General features: G+C 41.1%; 1 protein-coding gene across 3 annotated transcripts in view; it reads right to left on the minus strand.

Moving 5' to 3' along the window:
* Positions 1–3,506: 3,506 nt before the first annotated feature.
* LOC133253853 (coiled-coil domain-containing protein 162-like) overlaps positions 3,507–13,398 on the minus strand; it is a 153,836-nt gene continuing 143,944 nt past the window's right edge. For all 3 annotated transcript variants that reach the window (XM_061427613.1, XM_061427612.1, XM_061427610.1), the window contains 3 exons: positions 12,294–12,414; positions 5,433–5,557; positions 3,507–3,700 (listed from right to left, as the gene is read on the minus strand). In XM_061427613.1, the coding sequence (XP_061283597.1) occupies positions 3,614–3,700; positions 5,433–5,557; positions 12,294–12,414 (333 nt within the window). In that variant the 3' untranslated portion in view covers positions 3,507–3,613. The remainder of the gene's footprint in view (positions 3,701–5,432; positions 5,558–12,293; positions 12,415–13,398) is intronic.

Here is a 13,398-nt window from a genome sequence, read left to right on the forward strand (position 1 = left end):
GTATTCACCTTCTGCCTAAAGGATATCTTTTAACCTTCAACATTTCTAGTTTTGTTGGTACAGATACTGGTTATGAGTTCTTACAGTTTTTGTGTGCTTTCGTTTTTGAATGATTTCATTGGATAGAGTTCTAGGTTGACATTTTTGCTTTTAGTCCTTTAATAATGATGATCCAGCATCTCACATGCATTGTGTCCTATGAGAAATCTCATCTTTATCTTTTGTTCCTCAGTACGTGTCTTTTTTTTCCTCTTGCTTTTACAAGATTTTTCTCCTTATCACTTGTTTTGAGCATTTTGATTGTAATGTGCTATGCTGTAGTCTGTTTGGTCAAAGCTATGGTTTCTCTAGTAGTCATGTATGGATGTGAGAGTTGGACTGTAAAGCTGAGGGCTGAAGAATTGATTTTTGAACTGTGGTGTTGGAGAAGACTCTTGAGAGTCCTTTGGACTGCAAGATCAAACCAGTCCATCCTAAAGGAAATCAGTCCTGAATATTCATTGGGAGGACTGATGCTGAAGCTGAAACTCCAATACTTTGTCCACCTGATGGGAAGAACTGACTCATTGGAAAAGACCCTGATGCTGGGAAAGGTTGAAGTCAGGAGAAGGGGCCGACAGAGGATGAGATGGTTGGAGATGGTGGGATGACATCACCTACTCCATGGACATGAGATTGAGCAAGCTCCAGGAGTTGGTGATGAACAGGAAGCCTGGCATGCTGCAGTCCATGGGGTTGCAATGAGTCAGACACGACTGAGCTGAACTGAACTGATGCTGTTTTGTTTCTTGTGGCTGAGGTTTGTTGCGTGTCTTGGATTTGTGGTTTTTCATCAGATTTGGAAAACTTTCAGCTATTATTTTTTCAGGTATCTTTTTTTGTCCTTCCCATTCTCTGTGCTGGGGACTTCAGTTCCACAGAGGCTGCTAGAAGGTGACTTAAAATTTACCCATGCACTGTTTTGGTTTTTTTTTCTACTTCATGTCAGATTATTACTGTCTTTAAATTCACTAATACTTTCTTCTACTGTGTTTAATCTATTGTTAATCTTACCTGGAGTCTTTTCACTTCAGATGTCTTCATTTTTAAAAGTTCAGTTTGGGTGTTTTTCATATTTCCACATATTCCAGCTTTACGTTTTGAACATGTATCAATTTTTAACATCTGGGTCAGTTTCTATTGATTTTTTTCTCACTATAAGTCATAACTTTCCCGTTGCTTTGTATGCTTGGTAGTTTCTTATTGCATACCAGATGTAAATTTTAACTTGTCGGGTGCTGGTTATTTTTGTTCTGGGACATAGTTAAATTTCTTGACAGCAGTTGGCTCCTTTCAGATCTTGCTTTTTAAGCTTTGTTAAGAGAGCAGAACATTTGTTCTAGGATTAATTGTTCCCCAGTTCTGCACTGGCTAATTATCTACCCAGTGCTCCCTGGATTAAGAGGCTTTCTGGTCTGGGTTAGTGGAAACAGCCTCTACTCCTGGCCTTGTGTGCGTTCCAAGTACTATTTCCTCTAAACCTTTCCCCAGCCTTGGATAGTTTGCTCGTGTACGTGTCCTGACCAGTACATTGTTGAATACCTGAGGGGTACCTTCTGCAGGTCTCTGGAGTTCTCCTTTGTGTAGTTCTCCCCTCCCTGGTTCTCTGCCCTGGGAACTCTATCTGCTTTCACCTCCCTTAACTCTCAGCTCCATCTCAACTCAGGGAAGTCCACTGATTTCTGCCTAGGTGTTGCCTTCCTGCATCATGGCTTAGAAATTCAAGGCAGTAAGCTGGGTTGGTGGTTTCCTTTTTTTCAAGGATCACTGTTCTTTGGCTGAAGTCCGGTGTGTTGAAAACCACTGTTTAATGTGTTTTGCCTAGTTTTTCATTTGTTTCTTGGTATATCCAGTCTCTTACTTTATCTTGGCCAGAAGTAAAAGTTCAAGATAGTACTTTTAAAGTCTTCATTTTTAATTATTTAACAAATACATATTCTGTTTTTTCTTCTTCTTCTTAAAACTATTACAGGTAAAGTCTGCTTTGATAATCCCAGCCTCTTTCCCGTCTTTGTCCTTCTCCACTTTCCAGAGATAATTATTAGAACTGGTTTGGTGGTAAACTCTCCCCCTCAGTATTTATATACACACAACTAAATATACCCTTAGAAAATACATGATGTGGATTTTTATTTTATTATTATCCTGCAGATTTTTTTCCACTCATTAGCTATGCCAAATTCTTAAATTCTCTGTTCGTATGTATAGTATGACTTTTGTAAGTATCTACCTACTGAAGAACAATTAGGTTGTTTGTAATTTGTAGATTTTACTGTTTTCTAAAGAATGTCTTGGTACCTGCCACCTTGCTTATATGTGTGAATGTTTCTCTAGAGCAAACAGAAGTGGACACCTGCACCCAGGGTTTCCACTTTGAAAATTTTCACACACTGAGATTGCCTTCCATTTCCTACCAGCAGATACCAGAATGTTTTCTTTGTCCTTCCGCTTACTATTACCACTTGTTATTTCATCACTACCCTTGTGCGTCACTACCCTCCTGAGCTTATATCCACACTTCATTGGAGAAGGTGTGGCCAAGGCTGAATGGCAGAGGGGTTCACTGAAGCTGTGAAGGGGGGGTAGTGGGGCGGCGGGGGGACCCCTTCACAGGAGGTGCTGTCCCAGTGGCACTCCACCAAGAAACTGCATGCACCACTGGAGTTCAGCACTGCAAAAGCAGCAGGTGCCTGCCTAGGTGAGGAGCCCAGAACCCAAGAGAAACCCTTCTTCCTCTAGCACCCTCTACTGACAAAGCTTAACATCCTGCCTGGTAGTAAAGAAGACATGTTAGCAGGGTCCAGATTCATTACTTGATAGAAGACAATGAAGAGTGAATTTGGACCTCAGAAACTTAAGTGGTATCTTACCTGGTCATGGCTGATTTTTTAGTTTTGATCTCAGTCATCAACCTTCCTTTTGTTTTTTATTTTGTTTCAGAAATAAATTTGCATGTGCATTTAGATATTTAATATAGAAGTTTATGTCTGTAAATATGTTTTTCTGGTCTCTTCTGTTCCATTTATCTGTTGATGTTTATTCCTTTACCCAAGATAAATTTTCCTGTCTCAAAGACTTGGATTAGGATTTTACAAAAATCTGAAGAGGGTTTTGCTGTTTGTAGGAAGAATAAAAAGCCTTGAGAGAATGGTGTTCTTAAGTGAAACAAATAGAAATAAGTGCTTTGAAATTTACTTAGATTAGTCTCTGACCTGGTTTTTCACTTGTTAATAAATACTGTCTGGCCAGCAGTGCCCTCTCTCTTGGCTCTCCCACCTAATCAGTAACTCTAGAACCCATATTAAGAGGCTGCTGGTTGACCAGAGGCAAGGCCTAGGATGTAGAAATGCAAATCAACTGTTACAATTTAGGGTCAAATCCTACTTCACTTGGGACAGTCAACATCCAATCATCTCAGTCTTTCCATACTATCTTCACATATGGTAAAACTGAGATAAAAGGCTTAATGGAATTTAGAATCATTTTTATTCATTCAAATGTTCATAGAAATAAAACTTGAAAAAAGTCTATATGATTACCAATCAGGTCTAAATGGGGTTCTGGATGGAGCCGTTTAAACTTGAAAAGCTGGAAGTTGAACAGCGTCTGCCACGTTGGGTAGGAAGACATGGTCAGTTCTTTTTGTGTGTTTAATAGGTACCTGCAAAATAATTATTAGGTATTAGAGCCTTTTTAAAAGATGATGAATAATTATTATAGCATCATTACAAGTGACTGTTACTAACTGAGACCAAGATCATTGGTTCAGTCTGGGTTAGACCATTTAGTGTGCCTTGTCATCCATATTTTGCCTCTTGTTTTTAAAGGGAACTAGTCAGGGATGAACCCATTAATGGAAAGCCATGTCCAGCTAAGGAAGGAAAGATATCTCATATTTGGAGAAATTAATAAATTCCTTAATGTTTTATCATTTATGTTAGTGCAGTGCTACTTTTAAAAGAAAATCAGTGGTGGTCTTATATTTCAGCCTTCAATAAATTCCTCCCAGTCTGTATTTATCTGACTTGTCTCATAGACCTTGTTTAAGAAGTCAGACCTTAGATAGATTTGAAGAGGTGCCAGATGATTCTGTGGCTTTCCTGGACCTCAGGCTTTTTGCCTTGGTCTCTACTATACACAAGCCAATGGGCCCATAAGACACTCATTTATTATAGTTTATTTATTTAATAGAGTAATGTAGCCAACAATTGGTCTTAGACCATAACCTTCTAAATCTGAAACCTAGTGCATCCCCGCTGATGTACTTAGCTCCTTAGCAGCTTTCTCAGCCATAAGAGTTGTGATCAGCAAGCTGCCCCATAAGGAACGTTGGCTTTGGGGAGTGAAGTGGGGATAGAGTAAAGCTTAAAAGCCATTGTGGTCCCACACAGGTCAACAGAACATCGCTTCCTTTTGGAAAGGGCTTTTGCAGAAGCAGATAGACATGTAGTAGAACGTCACCTTTTGGTGAAAGATGACTGCACAGAGATCGGTGGGTCAAGCACAAGGCAGGCATTGATAATGTAGCCCTACTTGGTCAAGGTTCTCAGTTGGGTATGTTCCTGACCTGCTTCTTCCCTCTCTGTGTGTCTCCCTTTAACTGTATGTCGAAATACTGCAACAAACTTTTGGTCCAAAAACTAGACCATTGGCTTCAAAAGAGGCCTTAGGATGGCATATTTTCTGACAGAATGATTGTATTTTTTCCTCTTTTCTCAAGGTAAGAGGAAAGGAATTATTAAGTGTGTTGATTAGATATATATACCTCTCTGAAGGGGATTCTGAAAAACAGTGGAACAAAGAGTGTAATACTTATTAAAATAGCATAGAGAAGGTGGTGAAAGGGGATTCAAATGGTGTCTTACAATAAACTAAGAGGTGAAACAGTTAAAAAAAATTCTTCAAATATGTGCTATACTTCAACCTAATCTGTATTCCAAGCATTTCTCACGTGTTTTAAGGCTGACTTCAATTATTTTTGCTCTGCCAGGGATGCAAAGGCTGTGGCACTGCTAGTTAATCACTGTAGATGACTGAGAAAAAAGAACATGTCCAGGTGTTGTACTGACTTTCACACCCATTTACTGAATTGTAATTGAGTAAGTGCTTTTGGGCTTGTTTCAACATTAGAATTTTATTATTGAGGAGTGATGCCATCAAGATGGCAGAATAGGAAACCCTAGACCCTCCTTCCTGCAGGAACATGTTAATTCAGCAATAATTCATGGACAAATTCCCTTAGTGAGAAACCCAGAATATTATTTTCTAAGATCCAACCATTGAGATAAGATCTTGATGCACAATCTTTTAATGTAACTTTGAAGTGACCCTAAACCATGATTTCATATTTACATTTTTCATTGTTTCATATAATCAAGTTTATCATTACTTACAGTCTTTGGCCTTTGAATCCTTGTTATTTTGCTGCCCGTGAGTTGAGTCTTTAAAAGGTGTTGCTGGGTGTATCTGGATGACATGGAAGCAGAACTTAGGGAGTAGTGAGCTTGGGATATAAGGCCTGTAATGTGAAAAATGTTAAATTATATCTCTAGTTGCAATGTACAGGTCTAGGTTTAATTCATAAAATTTTAGAGCTTAAAGTGGGTATCTGATTCAGCTTCATCAGTTTTGAGTGAAGATGTCAAAACATGGATAGTGTCTTTTGCCTGTGTGTCTATGACCAAGTGAAAGAGATGATGGGTTACTTGGACCTGTGGGTAGAAGTAGGCAGACTGAGATATTCACATTAATAGGACTTGGTAATTAGTTGGGTATGCAGGGTAAGGAAGAATAGCTTTCAGATTTCTGGCTTAAGCAACTGATCAGATTTTATGGTGGATTTTATGCTGATGGCACATACATGCTCAACAAGTCATTGTTCATTGCAAGATCAGGATAGATGGGTGGGAAATATGAATGTATAGACAGGAAGCAGACAAAGATTAGCTCAAGGCCCCTGAGACGATAGAAGCCCATGGGATGCTGATCACAGTGATTATCCCAGGGAGGAAAAGGAACACCTTTTCTATTTTAACAGGAAGGAAGGAGAAGCAGCTGAGTTTAGGTTTAGGTAGGCTGGGGACAAGAAGTAGAGGGAGTTCCCATCTGATAGGGGAGGAGGAGGACAGTGTCTGTAGAGACCATGAAGATTTAAAATAGTTGCTGTATTATATAACAACTTTTATTTTTTTATAACAACTTTTTAAAAAGTATAATTATAAAAATACTGAATCATGTTGTATATCTGAAGCTAATATGATACTATAAATCTATAATACTTCAATTAAGAATAAATCAGTTACTGTGAAGAGGAGGAGAGAGTGAGCTGACCTTCCCCTCAGCTCCAGGAGAACATGTGATCTGGGCCTAAGACCACCAGGCATCTCAGTCTCTGGCTTCAGTGATTTGTTCAAAATTGGTCACATGACCTGAGTCAGCCCAGTCCCCTCTCCATTCCCCACTCCTGCCATGTGAGCTTGAACAGAGGATGGAAGCTACAGAGGTGACAGACATCTTGCTTCCCAAGGGGCTCTACTTCCTGTCTGCTCCCAGCATGCTCCCAGAGATGCAGAGAGAAATCAGTCCTCAAGAAACAAACCTTCATCAAGCCCTCATGAGTCAGTGGAACAGAATAGAGAGCCCAGAAATAGACTCACACATCCATGATCAGTTAATCTTTGACAAAGGAGGCAAGAATACACATTGGAGAAAAGAGAGTCTTTTCAGCAAGTGGTGGTGGGGAGAGCTGGACAACTACATGTAAATCAATGAAGTTGTTAGAACATTCCCTCACACCATACACAATAAAATGGCTTAAAGACTTAAATATAAGACATGACACCATAAAACTCCCAGAAGAGAACAAACATTCTCTGAAATTGTAGCAATGTTTTCTTAGGTCAGTCTTCCAAGGCAATAGAAATAAACCAATAGAACCTAGTCAAACTTTTAAGTTTTTGCATAGCAAAAGAAACCATAAAACAGACAACCTACAAATGGAGAGAAAATATTTGCAAATGATATGATTGATAAGGAAGGGCTTAATTTCCAAAATATACAAACAGCTCATATACTCAATGACAAAAAACCAACCCAATAAAAAAATGGGCAGAAGACCTAAATAGACATTACTCCAAAGAAGATACACAGATGACTTAACAAATACATGAAAAGATACTCAACATTGTTAATTATCAGAGAAATACAAATCAAAATTACACTGAGGTATTATACTAGTCAGAATGGCCACCATCAAAAAGTCTACAAATAATAAATGCTGGAGAGGGTATGGAGAAAAGGGAACCCTCTTACACTATTGATGGGAATGTGAATTGGTACAGACACTATGGGAAACAGTATGGAGGATCCTTGAAAAGCTAAAAATAGTTGCTATATGATCCAGCAATTCCACTCCTGGGCATATACGCAGAGAAAACTATAATTTGAAAAGATAGCATAGCAGCAGTATTTACAACAGCCAAGACATGAAGGCAATCTAAGTGCTCATCAAAAGATGAGTGGATAAAGAAGATGTGGTGTATATGTATATACATAAAATGAAAGACTACTCAGTTATTCATAAGATTCTTGCATCTTCCCGTCCATAGACAAACACTAAAATCATTAATTTGTTTTTTTGTGATTAGCAGTAATCTTATGATGTTCAACTACATGATTTTTGTCAGCAAAAATTCTAGTAAGCTCTCCAAATAAAACTTAATCACAACTTTTAGGTTGTGCATTTGTTCTTCAACAGACAACATGTAGAAAGTCCTGAGCAAACCCCCTCCCATCACTGCAGAAGGGGACAGATGGGGGCTGAGACCTGCAAGTAACTTCTACCTCTGCTTCCTGAAAAAGAGGCTTCTCTTTCATTCCTGCTGCATTCCTATCCTGGTAATTAGGGTTCTCCCCATGTGCCTCCTGCCTGACTCTTGCCCTCCTTTGTAAATGCGCAGGTCTTAGAGGACACAGATGGCAGCTTGATTGGACATGTTAACGTGGAGAAGGATTTAAAAGATGTTTGGCTAGGCTGGAGGCATATGGAGGCAGAGGGGAAAGGGAGAAACAGAAAACCCCAGGGAGTCTGTAGAGGATAGTGGGAGATACAGAATCACTCAGGGTGATTGATCAAAATAGGGCCCTTGGTGCTCTTGACACTCTTTCTCTTTGAATCTGGGCTTGGGGGAGGACTCCAGTCCCACTGTTAGGGCCCAGGCCGCAGGTATGGGCAGGGAGGGGGTGAGTGAGTGAAGTCGCTCAGTCATGTCCGACTCTTTGCGACCCCATGGACTGTAGCCTACCAGGCTCCTCCGTCCATGGGATTTTCCAGGCAAGAGTACTGGAGTGGGGTGCCATTGCCTTCTCCAGAAGATCTTCCTGACCCAGGGATTGAACCCAGGTCTCCTGCATTGTAGGCAGATGCTTTACCATCTGAGCCACCATGGAAGTCACAAGTCCAGCCTTTTTCCTAGAAAACCTAAACTATCTTGACCTTTGAAAATGATCTTTCTGCTTGAAAATGATCGTTCTGCTTCTGTGAGTGTTTCCTCACATCATTCACACCACTGTTAAGTGGCCAAAAGAAAACACAGATAAAGGAGTACACACATGTATGAAAGTATAATAACAAACATTTGCACAATGACCTAGTGTTACTACACTCTGTGGCAGACACACACTGTTTCATAGAGACCTCAGGATTCATCTTTGAGGTAGGTATTTTACAGAGAGGTGAATTAACCTGTCCAGGGTCACACAGCTAGCAGCGACAGAGGCAGGATTTTAACCTTGGCTGTCTTATTTCAAAGTCCATATTGTCAACCACCAGGCTGTGCTATGGAACAGAAAGGAAAGGCCTAGCTGACCTTAACAATAGGCTGATTGTGGCTATTGCTATTTTTGATAGACCTAGAAGAGAACTTGGAATTTATTTAGTCCTTATCTTACATGAGAGGAAGCTAGTTTAGAGACATCCCAGCTTCTGGCCTCTGTTCCATTGCTGCCCACTGACTTGTGTTGTCCAGAGTGCTGTTTTGATTGTCATTTCCATAGGACTCCTCAAGCCCCTAGGACCCAAGAATCATAATGTGCTTTATGAATAACATCTGAGAAATGTGGTCACTAGTATCCTGTCAGGAAGGAAGAAATTTTCCTTTACCCTTCTAGGTTCTTTTGGCTGGTCTAAGAATTCAATTGATAATGAGATTAACAGGAGAAAATCACACAACAGTTTAATTTGCCAACATTTGTTGGATTATGGAGAAAGCAAGGAAGTTCCAGAAAACATCTATTTCTGCTTCACTGACTACACTGAAGACTTTGTGTGGGTTGCAACAAACAGTGGAAAAATTCTTAGAGACCTTGCCTGTCTACTGAGAAACCTGCATGCAGGTCAAGAAGCAACAGTTAGGACTGGTCATGGAACAGCAGACTGGTTCAAAATTGGGAAGGAGTACTACAAGGTTGTTGGAGGAGGCAATGGCACCCCACTCCAGTACTCTTGCCTAGAAAATCCCATGGACAGAGGTGCCTGGTAGGCTGCAGTCCATGGGGTCGCTAAGTCGGACATGACTGAGTGACTTCACTTTCACTTTTCTCTTTCATGCATTGGAGAAGGAAATGGCAACCCACTCCAGTGTTCTTGCCTGGAGGATCCCAGGGACGGGGGACCCTGGTGGGCTGCTGTCTATGGGGTCGCACAGAGTCGGACATGACTGAAGTGACTTAGCAACAACAACTTAGCAACAACTACAAGGTTGTATGTTGTCACCCTGCTTAATTAACTTATATGCAGAGTACATCATGAGAAATGCCAGGCTGGATGACTCACAAGCTGGAATCAAGATTGCTGGGAGAAATATCAACCTCAGAGATGCAAATGATACCACTGTAATGGCAGAAAGTGAAGAGGAACTAAAGAGCTTCTTGATGAGGGTGAAAGAGGAGAGTGAAAAAGCTGGCTTAAAACTCAACATTCAGAAAACTAAGATCATGGCAACCAGACCCATCACTTCATGGCAAATAGAAGGGGGAAAAGTGGAAGCAGTGACAGATTTTATTTTCTTGGGCTGCAAAATCACTGTACATGGTGACTGCGGCCATGAAATTAAACAATATTTTCTCCTTGGAAGAAAAGTTATGACAAACCTAGACAGCATATTAAAAAGCAGGGACAGCACTTTGCCAACAAAGGTCTGTCTAGTGAAAGCTATGGTTTTTCCAGTAGTCATATATGGATTTGAGAGTTGGACCATAAAAAGGCTGAGGCTGAAGAACTGATGCTTTCCATTTGTGGTGCTGGAGGACTCTTGAGAGTCCCTTAGACTGCAGGAGATCTAACCAGTCAGTCCTAAAGGAAATCAACCCTGAATATTCACTGAATGGACTATTGCTGAAGCTTCAATATGTTGGCCATCTGATGTGAAGAGCTGACTCACTGGAAAAGACTCTGAAGATTGAAGGCAAAGTGAGAAGGGGGCAGCAGAGGATAAGATGGTTAGATAGCGTCACCAACTCAATGAACATGAATTTGAGCAAACTCCAGGAGATAGTGGAGGGCAGAGGAGCCTGCCAGGCTACAGTCCATGGGATCACAGAGTCAGACATGACTTAGTGACTGAACAACAAACACATGGGAGAGACCTAGGAAAACTGAGCAACTTGGCAGCATTACTGAAGCTCTCAACTTAAATGCCATCCTCAGCTGAAGACAGAAGAAGATGTTGAGGATGGGGGAAAGTCAGTTATGAGAGGTTACCAGGAAAAGCAGAGTAAATGAGGGTAACATTGTTACACAGATTTGTCTTTTCCACAGATAAATTTCTAGAGATTTGGTCATCCTTCTCTTCCTTGTACTGAAGAAAGAGATGCTCTTAAAACTGTAAACATTTCTTACAGAAGGGCAACTCCCTTCCTTTTTTTTTTTTTTTAAATTTTACTTAATTTTTAAACTTTACATAATTGTATTAGTTTTGCCAAATATCAAAATGAATCCGCCACAGGTATACATGTGTTCCCCATCCTGAACCCTCCTACCTCCTCCCTCCCCATATCATCCCTCTGGGTCGTCCCAGTGCACTAGCCCCAAGCATCCAGTATCATGCATCGAACCAGGGCATTCACTGGCATCTCGTTTCATACATGATATTTTACATGTTTCAATGCCATTCTCCCAAATCATCCCACCCTCTCCCTCTCCCACAGAGTCCATAAGACTGATCTATACATCAGTGTCTCTTTTGCTGTCTCGTACACAGGGTTATTGTTACCATCTTTCTAAATTCCATATATATGTGTTAGTATACTGTATTGGTGTTTTTCTTTCTGGCTTACTTCACTCTGTATAATAGGTTCCAGTTTCATCCACCTCATTAGAACTGATTCAAATGTATTCTTTTTAACGGCTGAGTAATACTCCATTGTGTATATGTACCACAGCTTTCATATCCATTCATCTGCTGATGGACATCTAGGTTGCTTCCATGTCCTGGCTATTATAACTAGTGCTGCGATGAACATTGGGGTACACGTGTCTCTTTCCCTTCTGGTTTCCTCAGTGTGTATGCCCAGCAGTGGGATTGCTGGATCATAAGGCAGTTCTATTTCCAGTTTTTTAAGGAATCTCTACACTGTTCTCCATAGTGGCTGTACTAGTTTGCATTCCCACCAGCAGTGTAAGAGGGTTCCCTTTTCTCCACACCCTCTCCAGCATTTATTATTTGTAGACTTTTGGATCGCAGCCATTCTGACTGGTGTGAAATGGTACCTCATAGTGGTTTTGATTTGCATTTCTCTGATAATGAGTGATGTTGAGCATCTTTTCATGTGTTTGTTAGCCATCTGTATGTCTTCTTTGGAGAAATGTCTACTCCCTTCCCATGTCTCCTTTTTCTTAAAAATAATCAGCTCTTTATGCCAAAGAGACACATTAGGATGGCAAATTCTACTCCTCTATTCTCCTAAGGTGTTAGCTTGCTTCAAAATCTAGTGATATACTCAGTCTTCTTTTGGTGACATATTTCAACTTGAACTAGTTTTTATGATTGAAACCTTTTAATATATCAATACTCCAAGGTGAACTAAAATAGAAAGTTCTAACTGCAAATGAGAATAAAGTTTCATTCATTCATTCAACAAATATGAAGCACTCCCTTCACAGCCACTGGAATGTTATCATTAGTCCCCAGGACCCTCCTTCAATCCCCACCCAAGACCCTGGGAGCTTATTCTACCCAGAGAGAGGGTATCCTTACCGCCAGGTGAGTTTCTTTGGGTGGAGGATTGCTCAGCATCATTAAGCTGACTTTGTAGCTCTTCTACCCACTGGAAAGCATCCAGCTTCACACTACGCTCATGGGCAAGCCGGCTTCTCACCTGAGTGGAAAAGTGCTTGGGAAGCAGAAATGCTTTTGGGCAGCAGAACTGTTCCATCAGTTCACTGTGAAGGGTGGGGTAGGGGGATTGCCAGAGACAGTGTGGGTCCAAAGCTATCCCAGGAATACAAGTTTTCAAAAAATCCCTGGTCAGGCTGAACTGAGCCTTATGAAAATCAGGAGCACCAGGAAGGTCGAGAACTTAATCAGCGAGAAACAGAGGCAGCCCTTGGAACAGGTTATCCTCCTATAATAGAAGTTTACTCACAAAAGTTATCTTTTATCAGAGGAGAAGCGGGGAGGGGAGAGGAACCAGTTCACAGAGGACCTTGTAGGCCAAGCCCAGTGCCTGTGGGACCCCTGATGGCTTCAAGCAAAGACTTGATCTCTCTCCCAGACCTCTAAGTTCAACTAATCATCTGCAGGGAGTGCACTGAGCACCATCTCCAGGCCTAACACAAGGCCCACATCCAGAAGACAGCTTCATGTTTGCTCTCCCCTTGCACCCCTGACCCAGAGTCCCCGGGCCAGAGAGTCTCTATGCCCAAAGTGACTCATCTGCATAGATCACAGGCATTTTTTTCTTTTAAATTTATTTTTTATCATCTCCTAATTGTTTTTAATTATGAAAAAGTAATAGTGTAACAGGTTGAATAGTGTCTCCCACAACCTGGAACCTCAAAATGTTACCTTATTTGAAAATAGTTTTTGTAGACGTGATTAAGTGAAGATGAAGTCATACTGGATTAAAGGGAGGGCCGTAAATTGAACACTGATGACCTTATAAACTGGAGCAAGCACAGATGCACACACACAGAGATTCAAGGAAGAAGGCCGAATGGAGAGCTGCAGCTGCATGCACAGGGACACCGGGGACTGCGGTCAGCCGCCAGCAGCCAGGGGAGCCATGGCGCAGGTTCTGCCCAAGCCGCCTGCAGGGACCCACACCTAGATTTCAGACTCTGACCTCCTGAACTGTGAGAGG

Source organism: Bos javanicus, chromosome 9 (genome assembly GCF_032452875.1).
Source record: "Bos javanicus breed banteng chromosome 9, ARS-OSU_banteng_1.0, whole genome shotgun sequence".
NCBI classification, from domain to species: domain Eukaryota; kingdom Metazoa; phylum Chordata; class Mammalia; order Artiodactyla; family Bovidae; genus Bos; species Bos javanicus.